Source organism: Dermacentor albipictus, unplaced genomic scaffold, assembly GCF_038994185.2.
Source record: "Dermacentor albipictus isolate Rhodes 1998 colony unplaced genomic scaffold, USDA_Dalb.pri_finalv2 scaffold_16, whole genome shotgun sequence".
NCBI classification, from domain to species: Eukaryota; Metazoa; Arthropoda; class Arachnida; order Ixodida; family Ixodidae; genus Dermacentor; species Dermacentor albipictus.
The window spans coordinates 5,567,850-5,586,567 of NW_027225570.1; the positions used below are offsets into that span (position 1 = coordinate 5,567,850).

General features: G+C 49.9%; 1 protein-coding gene across 2 annotated transcripts in view; it reads right to left on the reverse strand.

The window, feature by feature from the left end:
* Nucleotides 1-18,718, reverse strand: part of LOC135920485 (chymotrypsinogen A-like) — a 234,800-nt gene that overhangs the window by 13,848 nt on the left and 202,234 nt on the right. For both annotated transcript variants that reach the window (XM_070529009.1, XM_070529010.1), the window contains exon 8: nt 17,381-17,532. In XM_070529009.1, the coding sequence (XP_070385110.1) occupies nt 17,381-17,532 (152 nt within the window). The remainder of the gene's footprint in view (nt 1-17,380; nt 17,533-18,718) is intronic.

Sequence of the window (18,718 nt, forward strand, 5' to 3'; positions counted from 1 at the left end):
GCCACAATTAGTACATGACCGGGGTAGTTGCAGAAGTATGGGAGAGGCCTTTGCCCTGCAATGGGTGTAACCAGGCTGATGATGATGATGTATGCACGACGTGAATTGCGCATTACTTTCTGGAAGCCACACTCGTACCAGCGATTACACTGGAACCTTCGACGAGTCGTGTATAACAGCCGACGCGTTTGACCCTCAGACCAGATTTTCGATGATCGCCGACTCCACCCACCGCTATCGTTGTGCTTGAGCGGGCCTCTTATTCCGTCCCGGACTGTCCGCAGACGGTCTGTTGCTTCCGGTCTGACAAGCGTTGACAAAAGAGCGCGTCTACAGTCACGTGATCCAGCTGTCAGAGATTGTCCGATGTTTCATTCAACATCACCGTGACTAGAAGTCATCCTCCTAGCTGCCGTCGTCTGCTTTTAGCTACTCGTAGATGTGCCAATACCCAGCGAATTCGATAGCGTGGCCTCCACAACGGTGCAGCGCCAGAGGCCGCGTCGCCGACACAATCATAAAGCTTGCATGATGGAATATAAGCAGCATGAGCGCATAATTCCCGCACGCACATAAGCAAAATCGCGGTCGTGCCACATCGCTGTTCTTGCGAAGAGCACCCACCGATATCCTCAAAGCTCGCGAGACCGTCTACTAAAGGCCCGACGCGTGTCTAGGACAGAGCGTATGTATACCGTCTACTAATCTTGCACGTCAAGAAGCAAACTCGAACATGGCCACAGAAGGGACCAACATACACGCATGTGAACAGCAACTGGCGAAGCACCGATGGCGTACCACCCCAGTTACCGGCGTGAAATAGCCACAAGCGATATGACATGCTTCCTCGCATTCCAGTTTCACTCACCTGAAAAGCAAAATCTACCTGTCTGCTACGCACAAAGCAATGAGCACGACAGCTTTCGCGAAACACATCAACAAAAGCAAGCATGGTTAATTATTCGCTGTGCTTCTCTCTTAAAAGGAACACGAAGACTAAAGCTGCAGCACTTAAAGCGCTCGTGAAAAAAAGAAATTGCATGATGGCACACAAAGCACAGATCTAATAGAAGCGATAGCTGAGTGTGCGATATTTGTCGTCTGGAACGCGCAAAGTACGCAGTCGCACACGGCATCTTTCATAACATGGCGTCAAACACCGAGCGCATCTTTTTACGACAGCCTTCGTCTCCTATCCCTCTGCGCTTGGTCAAGCAATATTCTGGTGACAGCTCCGCGAGTGCGCGGTCTGTCCGAGACTTCCGGTCCGTGAAAAACGAACGCCATTCTGGCAGCTCTCGGACTGGTGGGCAGAGCTTCCGCAGCTGTTAAAAAAATAAATTATGGGGTTTTGCATGCCAAAACCACTTTGTGATTATGAGGCACACCGTAGTGGGGTACTCGGAAAATTTCGACCACCGGCGGTTCTTTAACGCGCACGTAAGTCTACTAAGGTCACGGGTGTTTTCGCCCCCATGGAAATGCGGCCGCCGAGGCCGGGGTTCGATACTGCAACCTCGTGCTGAGCGGCCCAACACCATAGCCACTAAGCAAGCACGGCGGGTCGAAGCTGTTCGAGAAAATGGAATGCGGCACAGCACTCCCAAGTGGTCCGGCACTGCCATAGACTGATAATCGAAAAGGCCAAGTGCTACTTGTTTTGCGGAGCACAAGTTCGCCCAATAAAGAGTTAAACTTGTAACTCACAGTTTCGACGCTGTGTCGTTCTTCACTGTCGCTACCGGGTGTCAGTATAATCGTAATACAAAGTAGCGTCAGCAAGTTCCTTCTGAACAATGAGCTACGCAACCGGTTCTCGGTCCGCCGCCGCTTGTAATCGAGCAGAGGCTCAGCGCCGCCGAGAGGACCCCGCTGTCCAGAATCGAATCCTTCGCCACAGTACATCGCGAATTCGAAACACCTCAACAGCTACGCTCAAATTCGCGTTACAGAGTATCGTAATCGTCGGTGATCTTTTTTTAAAATTTTACTAAAGCATTCGACAAAGTACTTCACTAATGCTTACTACTAAAATTATCCAAAGTGAACTTGCACCCTGACATTCTAGAACAGATAGCACGCTACCTTACCAATCGTTCTGAGTCAGTACACGTCAATACCACTCCTCCATGTAACATAGGGCGTTTCCCGAGGATGTGTTCTCGGCCCGCTACTCTTCCCACTTTATACTAATGACCATACATCGTATTCAGGTTCTTAACAAACACGAAGGCTCGCACACGACTGCGTCATTTGCCGAGCAACCCGCAATAGTTCTGACCAACCGCAGCTACAGTTCGACCTTAGCGACGTACAAGATTGGGGTGGCAACCGGCTTACGGCCCTAACGCTACTAAAGGTAAAACAATGACTTTCTCTCGCAGCCAGAACCTTTTATCTCTTCCTTACTATATTAGAAATGCAGTCATTGAATTAGTCGAGTCATTTAAATATTTAGGCATGACCCTCTCCAAAAATCTAAACTGGTGAGCACATATCACAAACATCGTATCCACCGCTAATAAAATGCTGAGCTTTTTGAAACGATATCTCCGACACGTACCCAAACACGTTTAACTGCTTGCCTACAAAATACTCACGCGTCCCAAACTTGAAAATGGATCAGCTATATGGAGCCCGCACCAAACATATCTAATAGCAATATCCGAATCTGTTAAAAACCGTGCAATCAGATTCATTCATTCCTTATACTCGTGAGTACTGTCGAGTACAGAAGTCTAGAGACCACGGCCATATGCAAAAAAAGAATTAATTTTTTCTAGCACAGCCGTGCAACGTGAAATTGTATAAAAGCATGGCGCTGGTCAAGCTGGCGCACGTGGAATCAAGTAAATTTGATTTCAGCCTTTCCGTCTAGGCTGAGAAGAAAAAAACGTGGTACCCTACCACTCTATAAAAACAGGATAACCAGCGAAGCTTTATTGCGATGACTATTGTATTTACTATAATAATTTATATAGTTGTTGCTACTTCGTGGTTGTTATCGTCTTTTCTCTCATTCGTTACCACTGTGACCATAGCTTTATGGTCGCTGTCGTACACCGCCATCGGTTGTACTGCCATGATAGACATGCTTTTGCCAACGGTTAAATCTATACGCGACCGGTGACGCGTTGTTGGCACATTGACGTCCGTGTAGCACTCAATTCCAAACTGTCCCAATAAGAAGGACACGATCCACTTGCGTTAGGGTGCGCTGTGCCGACGTTAAAGTTCCACACTATGACGATCGACTTGTCTTCGATGGATGAGATCCAACCAAAGGCGTCTATTAGGAAGGTCTCAATGGCTTCTGTGGACGTGGCCGTAGGAACGTGGGAAGACGGCCTCCTGTACTTCGCCAACAGCGTCGACGGTGCCGACCCGTCGGTCGCTGCGCGTTCGTCGGCTTCCCGTCGCTTTCGCGCCCGTACGCGCTGTTGTTGACGTCGGCGCTCTTTGAGGGCACTTCTGGAGAGCGAACTACGCGCGTCCTGCAGGCACGTACCCAGGATTTTTTTTCGGGGGGGGCCCACCACCTCCATCATCATCATCATCATCATTATCATCATCATCCTGTTTTATGTCCACTTCAGGACGAAGGCCTCTCCCTGCGATCTCCATTTACCCCTGTCCTGCGCCAACCGATTCCAACTAGCGCCCGCGAATTTCCTAATTTCATCGCTCCACTTAGTGTTTTGTCGTCCTCGATTGCGTTTACCTTCTCTTGGTACCCATTCCGTAACCCAAATGGTACAACGGTTATCTAACCGGCGCATTACATGACCTGCCCAGCTACATTTTTTCCTCTTGATGTCAATTAGAACATCGTCTATACCCGTTCGCTCTCTGATCCAAACCGCTCTCTTCCTCTCTCTTAACGTTATGCCTAGCAATCTTCTCATTCTGAAGTCTCTGCCCCATATCTCAGCACTGGCAAAATGCACTGATTGCACACCTTACTTTTCAATACTAATGATAAGCTTCCAGTCAGGAGCTGGCAATGTCTGCCGTATGCGATCCAACCTATTTTTATTTTTCTGTGAATTTCCTTCTCATGATCAGGGTTCCCTGTGATTAATTGACCTAGGTAAACGTACTCCTTCAGTCTCTAGTGGCCGACTGGCGATCCTGATATCTTGTTCCTTTGTCCGGCTATTTATCATTATCGTCATCGTCTGCATATTAATATTCAACCCCACTCTTAAACTCTCTCTGTTAAGGTATCCAATCATTTGTTGTAACTCCTCTGCATTGTTGTTGAATAGAACAATGTCATCGGCAAACCGAAGGTTGCTGAGATATTTGCCGTCGATCTTTACTCCTAAGCCTTCCCAGTTTAATAGCTTGAATTCTTCTAAGCACGCAGTGAATAGCTTTGGAGAAATTGTGTCTCCCTGTCTGACCCATTTCCCTGTAGGTATCTCCCTGCTTTTCTTGTGTAGAATTAAGGTAGCTGTAGAACCTCTGTATATATTCTTACGCGAAGGATGAGCCAGTAAGACGAGAAACTATTTACAGATTATATTTACAACTACGGTTGCAGCGCTGACCGGTTAGATTCACAGCGCGAGCCCAGTTCGTTCTTCCTCCTCTTTTCTGGAGTGATGGCGCCCACGCACCTCGTTCAAACAAAAAAATACCACACGCATGTAGCAATATTCTTCAGGCTTTTTGCGTAAGCGTTCTGTAGTCCTTGATTACGTAGTGCCTCTATACTGCTGGTATCTCTACTGAATCAAATTCATTTTCGTAATTCATATAAACCACATAGAGAGGCTTATTGTCTAAAGCTCGTGGCACGGGGCGAAAGTGCGGTCGCAGCGAGAGCGAAACATTGTGCGCGGACATGCAGGCAGACGCACAGTCGGTCGGTGCACGCGATCGCCGCATTCAGGCTTCATCCTGTTGTGCTCCATTTAGTTATACAGAAAGCCCACTATAAGAACATATTTCACGTAGTTTACTCTCAGCGTTTGCCTACCTTTCACGCAAGGAACCGGTTCAGGGGACTCCATCGCGGCGACCGCACGCAATGGACGTTCACTGTACGTATTCGGCAAAGAGATAGAGGTTACAAACTATTCTGTGCTTTCTGTTTGCCTAAGATTGTTATTTTTACAGTAAAAAAAAAACTTGTGCCGTTGAGAGGATACTGACCGAAATGACCAGTAGGGCTCCCGCGCGGTGTTTTTACTGAGCGCCTACAGCCAAACCTATGAGGAGCGCGTCGCATTATCCCTCGTACTACGCAAGCGAGGCGCTTCCGACAGATGGCGACCCCGCAAGTCCTTGCCACCAAGAGGGAGCTTTAGGTTGGGGGACGCAAGCGGCTTGCGTACGGAAGAGCTAGGGGCGACGGTGCTGCGCATGCGCGGAATCTTACGCTTCGAAGGTCGAGTAGAAATGGTTGTTGCCTGCACGCATATTTTGTTGTCCCCACGCGTGTAGTGTTGGCGGTCGCACGGTGCCTAGCTCTCGCTCGCATTCCGACTGCGAATTCGGGGTCATTGAGTGAGAGCTATTAATGTTTCCTGAGCAAGCGTGACACCGATGAAAGTACGAACCTTACTTCGCTTAGTTGTCTCTACTATCGTCGTCATCAACGCTGCGTCTTTCTGGAGAAACTGTGACTTTTCCTTTTTTCTCTTTCTTTTTCTTTTTTACTCAGTACGAGTACCAGTATCCTTTTGCACTTTTGTTTTTAATATGCAGCCGCCGGTTGCGGCCACGGCATACAATGCATCCAAGATTTGTGGCCACAAATGACGCTCGGCGCAATCTGCGCTCATAACCTCGCTGTTATGGCCCAACCTTCTTGAAGTTTGTTTATAAGCGCTTACTAACGACATATTACCCAGCAGAAATGCTCTGTAAATTCGTCAAGTTGCTTTTAATGCTCAAGCTTTCAAACCTGGCATTAATGAAATTCGCGATTTAACCAAGCTTTTCGCTGCGAACTGTCACCTATGCCTTTGCGCTAGAGAATATCCCATAACAATTATGTAGAAATGCTGTCCGCTAAGGTATATAATCTGCGCTGCTGAAATATCTGTGAGCTCAGTCAGTACAAACATATCCTCCGAATGTTTGCCTGATCTGAGCCCATTCTTTAGTTCCGTCATTAGATCTCCACCCACGTCGACAGTTCTAATTTGATGGCTTGCATTGCCATTCTGCTGTACCAACGACACTGTAACTGTCCGTACGAGCACGTCCTATGTTCTTATCACATTTGCCTTTGGAGATGAGGTTCATTTCGCATTCACGCCATCCAACTGGAATTTTCTTCGTTTTAATCATTTGCTCTATGGCATGAGTCAGCACTGCCTCAGTGCACTTTGGAACGAGGTTTTTCATTAGCTGTATTGGGAGTTCATAAGGTCTGCGGCCGTGTTATTCAATTGTCGTCTGCTTTTTTCCAGTAAAAGTTTTCTATGCTACATTTTGATATCTCGGGATTCTCTATTGTTGCTAGACCTGTTCGAGTCTGAACTGCGCTTTCTCTTGTGCCTACGTTATCCCTCATAACGTCTCTGATGTAGCCCAGCGCATCGTGTCCTCCGAAGACGTTGCCGTATTCATCGCTTATAGCCGTTTGCGAATTTTGAGTTGGAGCTCCGAGTGTTGTTACATGGTTCCAGAATGTTTTTGGTGCTTCAATAGAGTACCATTGGGAATGTTATTTCAAAACTCTAACTTCTGCATTTAATTTTCTCTTGCGTGAGGTCAGTCGCCACCATTTTCCTTTCTCAGTATTTGTTCCATCTATGGAGCACCTTTTTTTCGTGTAATGACAACCTTTAACTTCTCCATATATTAGAATAGAATAAAATAGAAGTTTATTCGATGTGCATAAACTCCAGGAAGGAGTCTGCAAGGCAGAATGCCTAACTAAGGCTTTTCTTCCCATAGTAGGCATGTTGCAATCGGAGGGTTACAAACAAAAATAAATATACAAGCAGCCTAGCATATACGTCAGCACTTGTTGGCACAAAATCAATCCATGGTCATAAAAAAAAGAAAAGCTGCAAGGCACTCCCATGTCAGGTATCTGAGGGAGTAGAAATACAGCCGACATAGGAATACCAAGTGGACAAAAACACCGCATACCGCCGGTAATAACAGCAATTTAATAGAAAAAAAAAACAAGAACTGCATAACAGAGGTTAAGAAGCACTCTGGGCATAGAAAAACACGGGTTATAACAACACAACATGGGCACAAACAAAAATAAGCTGCCTTCTGACACAGTATATCGAATCTCACGAAATACGAAGGAACAAGCCAAATAACGTCATTAATAGTGCTGTTACTTTCTATCTTGTAAATTTCCTGGTTTTTACAGTCACAGATGTTTAAGTACATTTGTAGCGACCGTCCGTCACTGCAGTGTTCCCACTTCGCGGACATTCAGTTCACCTCACCTTGCCTCGCCGCCGGAGTCCCCCTGCTCTCTCTTGGAATCGATGTGACAGGGGTGCCACCACAGCCACCCGGCAAACCTGCTTTTACCTTTGAATAAAGTCAGTTTACTCTCCTTTCTCAACCTGTCAAAACGCGTATTCCTCGCCTTCGCTAAACTGAGACCCCCACAAGTGGTGACCCAGGGCATTTCTTTTGTTTTTCAAACACTAGCTATGGACGATGCTGCTCCTACTTCTGCTGACTGGGACGACGCCATGGTTACGTCTCCTGTCATCGCCGCAGAGCTTCAGCTTCCTAGCTTTTGGCCCAAGAGTCCCCGAGTTTGGTTTATGAAAATAGAGGCCCGTTTTCAAATTCTCAGACAGCAAAGTGCCTGCACGTCGTCGCCACGCTGCCCTCCGACATCGCCGATACCATAGACGACTTGCTAGCGGGTACGCCTTTGGCCCACGACGACCTGAAACGCACGGTCCTGCAGCGCCTCCAGCCATCGCAACAGAGCAGGCTTCCACACCTCCAGTCCGAGGAACTCGGCGACCAATGACCGTCACGACTCCTGCAGCGGTTGCGTCAGTTACTGGGTAAGCCCTCCGCAAATGAGAGCCAGCTTCCAATCTTGTGCGAGCTGTCCTTGCAACGCCTCGCACAGTCCACACTCAGGTGGGTTCAGGTGGGTTCCGACGAGACGAGACTCGATCGGCTAGCTGCACTCGCTGGCCGCATATGCGACTGCTCGTCTGCTGCGCAGATACCTTTCATCGCTGCGAGAGTATCAGAGCCAAGAGGCCCACTGTCGCGCCTGGAGGAAAAAGTCGACCGCCCTACCAGTGCACAAGAAAAGCTGACTACGGGTGGCAACACTGGCGACCAACTTCGGCGCAACTATTAGCCTTCACAGTCTCGCAGTGCACCTAGAGACTCGCCGCGGCAGTTTTACTGGTAGTACCGTCACTTTGGCGAACAAGCAAGTCACTGCACGCAGCCCTGTTCGTGGACGTGAGACGCACCGGGCAGTCGCCAATGGCGGCACGCGACATCGGCCCGCGCGCAAGCCGCCTATTCTACGTAGCCGACCGCATGCCCGGCACCCGCTTCCTCGTGGACACCGGAGCCGAGGTGCCTATCGTTCCTGCCACGGCCGCAGATCGCCAACGCGGCAAGTCCACACCCATGCACGCTCCACGCAGTGAACAACACTGCCATCGCGTCGTATGCGCTCCGGTCAACAACGCTAGACATCGGACTCCGTCGCTTGAAGAGATTGGTGTTTGTGATTGCCGACATCATCTTTGCCCTACTGGGAGCGGACTTCCTCCGCCTTTTCAACCTAGAGGTGAGTGTTCGCGATCGGCACCTAAAAGATAACGTCACATCCCTCGATGTACTTGGCCTACAGTGCAACCTCACCTCATCGGGCATCCGCACGTTTCGGCTGGTCTCAACGCACAAGATACTTGCTGTGTACCCGCTACGCACGAAGCTCCGAAACTAAGCGCTGCCCGTGAAACACAAAGGGACGCAACATATCGCCACCCGGCCACGGAGGCTCGCTGTACGGAGGTTGGAATTCGCCCGCCCCGAGTTCGAACACATGCTTCAGCTCAGCGTTATTCTTCCTTTCTCCAGCAATTGGTCTTAACCTCTCCATCTGGTTCCAAAGCAGGACAGTGGTTACTGGCGGCCTTGTAGTGATTACCGAGCTTTGGATGCCGCCACTACCCCGGATCAATATCCCCTTTGCCACATAACTAACTTCAACGCCTGTCTCGCAGGAACCAAAATAGACAGCAAGATCGATTTGATGAGCGCGTACCACCAAATTCCTGACGAACCCAGCGACACTTCGAAGACAGCAATCATTGCCCCATTTGGCTTATTTGAGTTTGCTCATATGCTATGGTTTGAAGAATTCTGCGCAAACAGTTCAATGGTTCATGAACGAAGCTACGCGCGGACTCCCGTTCATTTACGTCTACCATGTCGACATTATCGCTGCATGTCGCACAGAAGTAGAGCACAAAGAGCACATTCGCCTTTTATTTGAGCAACTGGATGAACACGGCCTAGAAACAGCCCTAGAAATGCATCTTTCGAGTTGAAGTCCTGAATTTTCTCAGCCATCGCATTTCACCAAAAGGCATCAAGCCAATGAAATCACGGGTGCGGGCAGTCGATGACTTTCTCTCTCCAACCTCCTTCCGAAAGTAGTGTGGATTTCTGGGGCTAATAAATTTTCACAGGCGCTTCATACCATCCTGTGGGCAAGTTACTCAGCCGCTTACCGACCTGCTGCGTCGCGACTCCAAAAAAAAAAGAACGCCTACCTTCCAATGGTCCTCGGAGCACGAAAATACTCCTTCAAGGAAGCCAAAACGCGGCTGGCAACTGCAGTGTTACAGATTCATCTATTGCCCAACGTGCCAACTCGCCTTATGGTAGAAGCGTCGATTGCGGCAGTAGGTGCAGCTGGTACTGCAGCAGCACGATGCCACAGAGTGGAGGCCGCTGGGCTTCTTCTCAGGGTGCCTCGTACCAACAGGAGCTCGCTACAGTACCTTTGGTAGGGAGACGCTGGCCATCGATTGCGATGCCAAGCATTTCCGTTTTTTTTCTTGTAGGCTGCAGCTTTTACATTCTGACCGACCACAAGCCGTTAACCTTCGTTTTCGAGAATAACAGTACCTCGTACTCAGGACCTGAGCTCCGGCAACTTTCCTTTATCTCCGAATTTTCTACGGACATCCGCCATATCTTGCGGACCGAAACTCAGGCAGCCGACGCACTGTCGCGGATTGGCGCTGCGGCTGCTGGCCCCGTGGATTTCCAAGCTCTAGCCTCGCCCCAGAAAAACGATCCCGAGCTGCGCCATTTGCGGGCAAAAGGCTCGTTGCTCCAGCATGCGGAGGGGCCGCTTCCCTATACAACATTGGTCACGTGCGATACATCGGAAGCAGCTGTTCACACGTTCGTATCTCATCAGTTTCGGCGGGCCAATATTCGGGCTAGGCCATCGCGACATCAGAGCGACACAGAGGCTTATCACAGACCACTTCGTCTGGCCAGGGATCAACAAAAATGTTCGAATCTGAGCAAGAAGCTGCCGAGCCTGTCGAGCCGTGAAAGTGACTCGGCACATGCGTTCAGCGGTGCAGCCGTTTCGATCACCAGAGAGCCGTTTCGATGACGTGCATTTAGACATGGTGGGGTCTCTTCGACACTGCCAAGGTTTCAGGAACCTCCTCAGGTGTGTCGACCGGTATTCAAGGTGGCCTGAGGCGACGCTTCTACAAGACATCACAGTCAAAACAGTTGCGGAAGCATTTGTTGCTACATGGGTGTCGCGGTACGGTTGCCCTTTGCGCATCACTACTGACCGAGGCCGGCAGTTACAAAGCTCGCTTCTGCTCTGGCGAGCCTGCTCGGCACGCGCCTTCATAACACCGCGGCTTACCACCCAAAGAGCAACGGCATTGTCGAGCGTATGCACCGACAATTAAAGGCGCCATTGACCGCCACACTCGACATACAGCAGTAAGATGTTGATGAGGGCTAAGTGGTTTATATTTATAATTCAGGTTGAACAGCGCGAATAAAACAAGTACACGAGGAAACAAGTTCCACAGACAGCTTGCTTGTCTGTGGTATTTGTTTCCTCGTGTCCTTGTTTTATTCGCGCTGTTCAACCTTAGTTCTCGACATACAGCACTGGGTGGAAAGGCTACACCTGGTACTACTGGGGCTGCGAACAACAATCAAAGGTGACTTCGGAGTCAGCGACACGAAGATACTCTATCGGTCAGCAATCCGCTTTCCAGCTCCTCATTTTGGGCACCCAACAAGGCACACCGCCGGTGGCCGCGCAGCACTCAGAGAAGCTACATTGCTGGCTCAACCAGTTTCGACCTACACCACAACGTATCGCCCGCGGGCAGCCTGTGTTTCGTTTCCCGACGATGGAGACAACCACGCACTTCTTTCTGCGACGCGACTCTATCAAGTCACCATTGACTCCTTCCTATGAAGGCCCCTTTCGTGTGGTTTCGCGTTCGGAGAAAAACCTTGAAGTTTCTCGTTCGCGGCAAAGAAGAGACAGTGTCTTGCGGCCACGTGAAAGCCTATCTTGAACATTAGCCGCGTTTACATGAATGCGACAGAGTCGCATCGCATCGCATTTCTAGCGCATCACATTCATGTAAACAGCAGTAATGCGCTAGGAAGGCGCATCGCATTAATGCGCCAGGCGAGGGTAGATTTACGGGCGCGAGTCGACTCTCGCGGGGCATGTAAACGCAGGATCGTCGCATTAGGAATGATGGGAAGGAATTACCAACCAACATGGCGGCGGTCCCGGCTGCCCGCTTCGAATTGAATTTGGCGTTGCTTTTGTAAAATGCACTTCGTTCGCAGCAAATGAATGTGTAAACGGCTTTCGCTTAGTCTCAGGCCGCTTCGACGACAGGGTATTATGGATAACCTTGTGGTGTTTTCGAGATCGCTTCTCGTTTCGAACAAGGCGAAGCCTAATGAAAGAAACATTCGAGATGTCAGCGCTACCTATCGCTATAGTCAGAAAATAGCCGCAACGACGACTAATGGCCTCCGAGATCCGAAAATCTCGCTGGCCAGCTAAAGCTGCAAAAAACGTGCGCTGCTTCGCGTCCGCTACACTATAGCGTATAGCATACGCTATAACTTGCGTACGCTAAACTAAAACTGTCTATTTCTCGGCACTCAACCACCAACGTGCACTCGGCCCACAACCGGAAACCAGTTGCACCGGAAGTCGGTTGCACTTCCCTTATACGACACCATGTGGCGCTACGTTTTTGCGAGAGTTAAGGCGCTACATGTAAACGGCGTCGCATCACCTTTCCCAAATGCGCTTGGAAATGCGATGCGCCACTGTCGCATTCATTTAAACGGGGCTTGAACATTAACTCTTCATTCCTTTCCCCATACACACCTAAGCCTCCGGCGGTCTGGCTTCCAGAGCCCTCGTAGCGACCGTCCGTCACTACGTTCTTCCCCGCTTAGCGGATATCCAGTTTACCTCACCTTGCCTCGCCATGAAGGTCATTGCTCCCTGCTCCTTTTTGAAATCGAGGTGGGTGCCCGACTGGGGTGCCACCACAGCCACTCGGCAAACCTGCTTTTCCTATGGGATAAAGCCAGTCTACTCTCCGTTCTCAACCTGTCAACACGAGTATTAACGCGACAGCGTTAAGGAGCTCGTGTCGCAGAAAAGCCGGTGTCGTCGGTGTCGGTGGCGTTGGCCGTGAGCAATAAATCCCGGCAGGCACTTCATGAATAAAAAACAACTTGCAAGATGGGCTGGGTGGGAATCGAACCAGGGTCTCCGGAGTGTGAGACGGAGACGTTACCACTCAGCCCCGAGTTCGATGCTTCAAAGCGGTACAAAAGTGCCCCTAGTGAATGCGGTGTTGCCTTAGAAACGAGCCGTAGAAAGTTATACTGCGGTGTATATCGGTAATAATGAACACGTAACTTACAGAAGTCGCAGTTACCCGAGTAGCGAAGTGCGTTTCCGTTACATTTCATCTGCGCTTTCCGCACACGCAGAGCCATCGTGCGGCAACACAGAAGACCCCTTCCTCTCAATGTGGCGCTGCCCCGACAGGTGGCTCGCCACGCGCGCATTGGGGCTGTGCGGGGACCGGTGCGAGGCGCGTCGCGGCCCGGACGCCCTCTCCCCTGACGACGCTTCGCCTTGCTCTTTCACGGGTTGCAGAATCAAGCGTCCTCCTTTCTTTAGATCACTATCTGTCTATCTCTCTGCCTATGCCGATCACGACGTTTGGTTGGCGTGCATCGTTTTCCCCTCCGAGACACCGAGTTCTTAGGTTCGTTCCGCTTGCTCAGGCGCACGTATCGTTGCAGCGCCGAAAGCTGCGTTGCTCGACGCTCACCGCGTCCGATGCGGGGCGCCTCGTAAGTGATCGCTGCGCCGTAGCCCATTGTCTTACACACCTTGGCGGGTCGACGGGAACGCTCTCTCGTTCCACTCTTGAAGGCGAAGCTTAAGCGTCCTCCAATTTTTTCTTGCCTCCGCTAAACCGAACTCTCTACATATTGTTTTCATTGAAAAAGTCAACCATCTCGTGTTTAAGGGTTTCGAAGCTCTAATTCGGTCTTGCTTTCGGTGCTTTTATTGCGGTGTGTCGAAATTTATATTGGTTCTAGGGAGCCTCTGCGGGCGGGTGAAAAGGAGGTTCATTATGAATTGCGTGAAATAAACCGAGCGCTAATTGCAAAGTAGTTAGCTGAAATATAGATATGTTCAAATGATTCCAGTAGTATATAAGCTGTACTTTCTAAATAACCCATGTTAGCGATTGCTCTAATGGCTTTCATCTGCAGGAGGAACAAATAATTAAAATATTTTAGTGTTTAACGCGCCTTATCAGAAAGTAATACTGAAGATGACATTATATTAGAGTGATGTACTCTGGTTTTCTAAGCCATGCTGGTAACAAAGGTCACGATTTATTTAATAAGCGCCCTGATCGCGAAACTTTCTCGAGTGGTTTACATGGTCGGTCTACAACAATTTCTCATTAAATATCACTCGAAGTAAGCACATCGACTGGACGCGTTGAATGGTGCTTGTGTTATAACATATTCCTGGATGATATTCGATTACTTTAGTTTTAGCTTTGAATATTATATGCTTGGTCTTCTTAACGTTTAGTTCTAACTTCTTGGCTATGCAGTCACAATGCTAATCTATGTAACCAATAATTTACTGTATTTTCAACTGCTTGCAAACTCGGGCCATTAAAGAAAACATTGGTGTTATCAGCGCATAAGGCTAATCAGAGCTGGGAGAAATATTAACAATATCATTAATTTGAGCAAGGAATAGTACTGGGCGTAGTATATAGCCTTCGGGCACGCCAGTACGCATAAGGCCGTAGCTGAAAGGCATGCCATTAACGCTTGTGAATTGCACTCTAGACGACAGTTAACTTGGAATAAGAGTCGAAGCGCCGCCTCAGATCCCATAAAACTCTAATTTAAATAGTAAGACTTGATGACTGACTGAGTCTAATGCTTTTCTAAATTCTAAAAATAATCACACCGTGAACATTTTGTTTTCTATGTTGTTCATTGTTTTCTTTTATGTGAAGTAAAGCCATTACGGTACATTTTTCTTTTTTTGGAAACCGTATTGTTGTGCTGCAATAGTTCTGGTCTTAATGAAACATGAAATCAGGTGAGTGCTGATATTTTGTGGAGCGATTCTTGAGAAAATGGGAAAAATGTGATCTAAAAATGATCACAATATGATGCCTAGATGCCTCCTTGCTCTCTTGCTTTATTTATTTGCTCTACTACGCACGACCAGCGCCGTCAGTGTTGCGGATGCGCGGAGGCGAGCGCCATCTGGTGGTGGTGCAAGGAGCGGCGCGCATACTCTGCTGTGATTGGTTGGCCTATTGGGCAAGAGAACACGGTCACAAAACCCACCGAGGTTCACAAGAAAAGGTTCGCTTTTAAAACGGGCAGATTTCCGAAGCTTTGCTCTGAAACTGTCAATGATTACAGAATAAAGGTTGACTTGGTCACTTGAACATATTTCGTTTGAATAGACAACTTACTTGCGCATTTTTTAACCAGTAATGAATAATTTTTCTTTCTAAGGTCGCGTTTTATCGGCTCCAAGTTGGAAATCATCCGAGAGTTTGCGCAGCTGCGGCGGTAAAAGCCGATAACGGCGCCATATATCAGGGTCAACATATAAGTGGCTCATATGCGGTGGCATAGGTTCAGCGGCATCCAGGAATTTCAGTCGTGCCATCATGGACTCCTTCGAAGGTCCTAGTTTTGACATCGTTGTTCCTACGGAAACCAGTGCTGACACCGTCATCGACGCGGCCGCCTCGGTAGTTGGCCACTCAGTAGTCTATTAATTGTGTACAGCATCAGGAAGTCAAATTTTTTAGAGCGCAGCTCTTTGGCGTCCGTTCCTGGGTTTCGCGTCGTCGTCGGCGTTGTCGGCCTCGTAACCAGCTCCGCCCCCTTTCATCCCCCCAGCGCTAGCAGCGACCGACTGATACCGCTGGATGCCGCTGACGCCGCTAGAGAGTCAAGATAACGTGACTGCATAGAACACCGTCGCCGCCATGCAGAAAGAGGAGGAAAGGGTCCCCCCCCCCCCCCCTGTTCTTGTGTGGCGGATGTGGCGTTGTCCCTGAAACCAACTCCGCCGCTGGGGTTGACTCACTATCGGCGTCAGCGGCATCAGTCAGTCGCTGCTATCTCTTCCCTCCTCCCTTTATCGTGTTGTCCGCTTGCTGCGCGCGCTTCTGCCCCCATCGTTGTGGTGCTCGCAGAGACCACAACAGAGCGGCGGGAGTCGCTATCTACTTGCGCACAGGTCTCTCTGCAATACCAGTCGAAATGTTTGGCACGTCACATGAAGTTGGCGAACTGTGCGCCGCAAAGTTGCCCAACGGCTTGCTGGTAGTAGCTGCCTACTTCGCCCCTACCGCACTCACGAAAGACGTCGTGCACTTCCTGCAACTCGCATTAACCGTCCATCGATCCACACCGATGTTAGTAGTGGGGGACTTTAATGTTGACATAAAGACAAACAGCAATTTCCTAACACTTATGCGGGAGAACATCCCGTTCCTCTCGCTCGTAACGCGTCCCACGGCTGTGACAACCTCGCGAGGCACTTGTATAGATCTCGTCTTTGAGAATCAAGCATTGGTGTACCAAGTCGAACATATATCAGTCTATTTCTCCGACCACAAAGCTTCCTTCATGACTGTCAAGAACTGTTAGTGGAGTCTTTGTTAAAGGAATACGTGTGAAAAATAAAAAAAAAATTCTGTGATAGCGCATACCTGTGTTGCTCGATTTCTTTGCCTCAATCTATGGAAAAGGTGAAACAGCTTATTTTCTGCGCTCAAATTTCGCATTAGGAAGTAACGTAATCGTCGGTAATTTTTTTAGTGAGCCTCAGGAGCTGGGCGCTTCTATATGGTCCTAATTGTCGGCGCTGGCTGTGTGGTCATCGGCAGCGAGCGTGTCCCAATCGTCCCTGTTGGTCCACAAGTTATCAACGTCGCTGACTTGTCTCTACCGTCCTTCATCTCGAACGACGCTCTTGTCCAAGAACACTCGCAACGCGGCAAGGTTCTCTCCGTCAGCAGTGGATTGATGAGCGGAAGGCAATGAATCCTTACGGGTACGCGCTTTGTCGGTATGGAAATGAACGCCGCGAACACTGTGCCCAACTATGTCTGTCATTGGCGTAGCCAGGGGGGGGGGGGAGGAGGCTGAGCGGACTTCAACCACCCCCCTTCCCCCCAAATTTTTTTCGGTCGGCGCCCTGCACCTATTTATGCATGGCACGTCGACTATGTACAAAGGCGCATGCCTTCGAAAGCCTGCGCCAGACCAGTACAGGGTGGTACACGCCTTCAGGAAGACCAAGGCTATTATTGCAGCCTCTTCGGCGCATGTTAATGTGGAATAAAGGTGCTTTCATTTATTTATTCAGATCAAGGATCTGTTGAAGGTAACAGTTTATACCAAGCATGTGAAGATTACCAGATAATAGTGAAACTGTAGAAGGAAAGAGAGGAGACAGGGATGTTAACTAGAAATGCGTCTGGTTGGCTCCCTAATCTGGGGGACGGGTAAGAAAGAATAGAAAGCCCCCCCCCTCCCCCTCCCCGAAATTCAACCTTAGCCCCATCCCTCCTTCCGCCAAAAACAGCTTGGCTACGCGCTTGGCGCAAAGGTTAATATTTGAGACCGCGGCTATCACTGGTGTGCGGTCATATGTCGCACACACACAACTGCGACTGTTGGCCTCTCCTCTCATAAGCGCATCAATCCGCTGTGTTCAGTTGCCGATTGTGCCGATTGAGGTTGATCCTGTGGTGTGACTGCATTAAGAATGGTGCAATTAACTCACGTGGCAAACGCCGTGCTCTCCGTGAGGGTCGCCTGCGCAGAAGGTGTTGTGCTCGTCCAGCTCCTTGAAGACCAGACCACCGGCGTTTCGGCACTCTTGGAAGGGCAGCTCACTCATGTGGGCTTGCTTGAGCGTCGCAAAACTTCCGCTTCCTGTGGAAAGAAGCGAAAGTAAGAGATATCTTATTTGAATATTCGTTAGAAACACTGAGCTTTGTAGATGAAAAGGCAACAAGATCTCAGAATCATTGACTTTCTCACTGCTATATTCTTGTGTGTAATACAATGGACAAGGAAACTTCAGTGCATCTGTAGCGGCGCCACTATTGCCGCCAAAGCAGGAGAAAAAGATGGACTCACGCGCAAGCAGGGCGAGAACACGCTGGCGAGCTCGACCTGAGCAGTGTCGGCCACCCCCGAGGCCCGGCTGCAGTACTGCCGGCCAGCCTAAACAGAAGCCCTGGCGGCTGCCTCTTCCCTCCGCCTCCCACAAGTTGGTGACCCAGACGACCGGGCCCCGCCACGTCAGCCTCAGCGCACTGACTTCATCAAAGCGAGTGACGTGGTCTCACGCAGTCCGGCAGACGTTCCGCGGTTGTAGGGTGTCCGGGAATTTTACATTGACATGCCGGACATCTGGTTCATCCAGCTGGACAGTCGCCTCCCTCTCAACAAGCTTCCAGGCTCCGGTTGTCACCCCCGAGTCCCGACTTCTAGGAGGACTCGCGGGCAGCCATCCTTGCTCACTACGTCACCTCGAGCGCCCAGTCACCTCCAGCTGGTGCTCCGTTACAGCATCTCTCGCCATCCGAACCACTGCATGATTCCGCGTCTTGTCGTCCCACATTGCATGCCTGCACCCGTGCCAATCGTCAGCACGTGCCGGGCCCAGCGTCAAACCTGTACTCGGTTCGTGAGCCTCCTGCTCAGCTCAAAGGCAGCTGCGCGACGACGCTTTCCAAGGAATTCACTGGGCCAAACGCGAGCGCTTTCAGCTATCTCTACGGCCCACCGCTCTCCTTCCTTGGACGTTCCTGCAGGTTGTCCGCTTTCCGTACGGGGGACTTCACTCATCACCGATATAGAGGCTCTCCCAGCGGTTCCAGTAGGCGGAAATTTCTTTCTCGCAGGCACGGCGACGCCACAGTCACAAGCTTGGCGATGCCTGCAGCGACCAACGCAGCCCCGATGCTATAGGTATTCGAGAAGTCGCCGCAAGCAGCAGCTGGCGAGCATACCGATGTCCTGCGGTCGCACCTTCCACGGATGCACGGCCTGCCGAAGTTTTGCAGGAGCAGCTCTGCCGTCTGATTTCTTCAGCTGCAAAATCAGCTCCCGA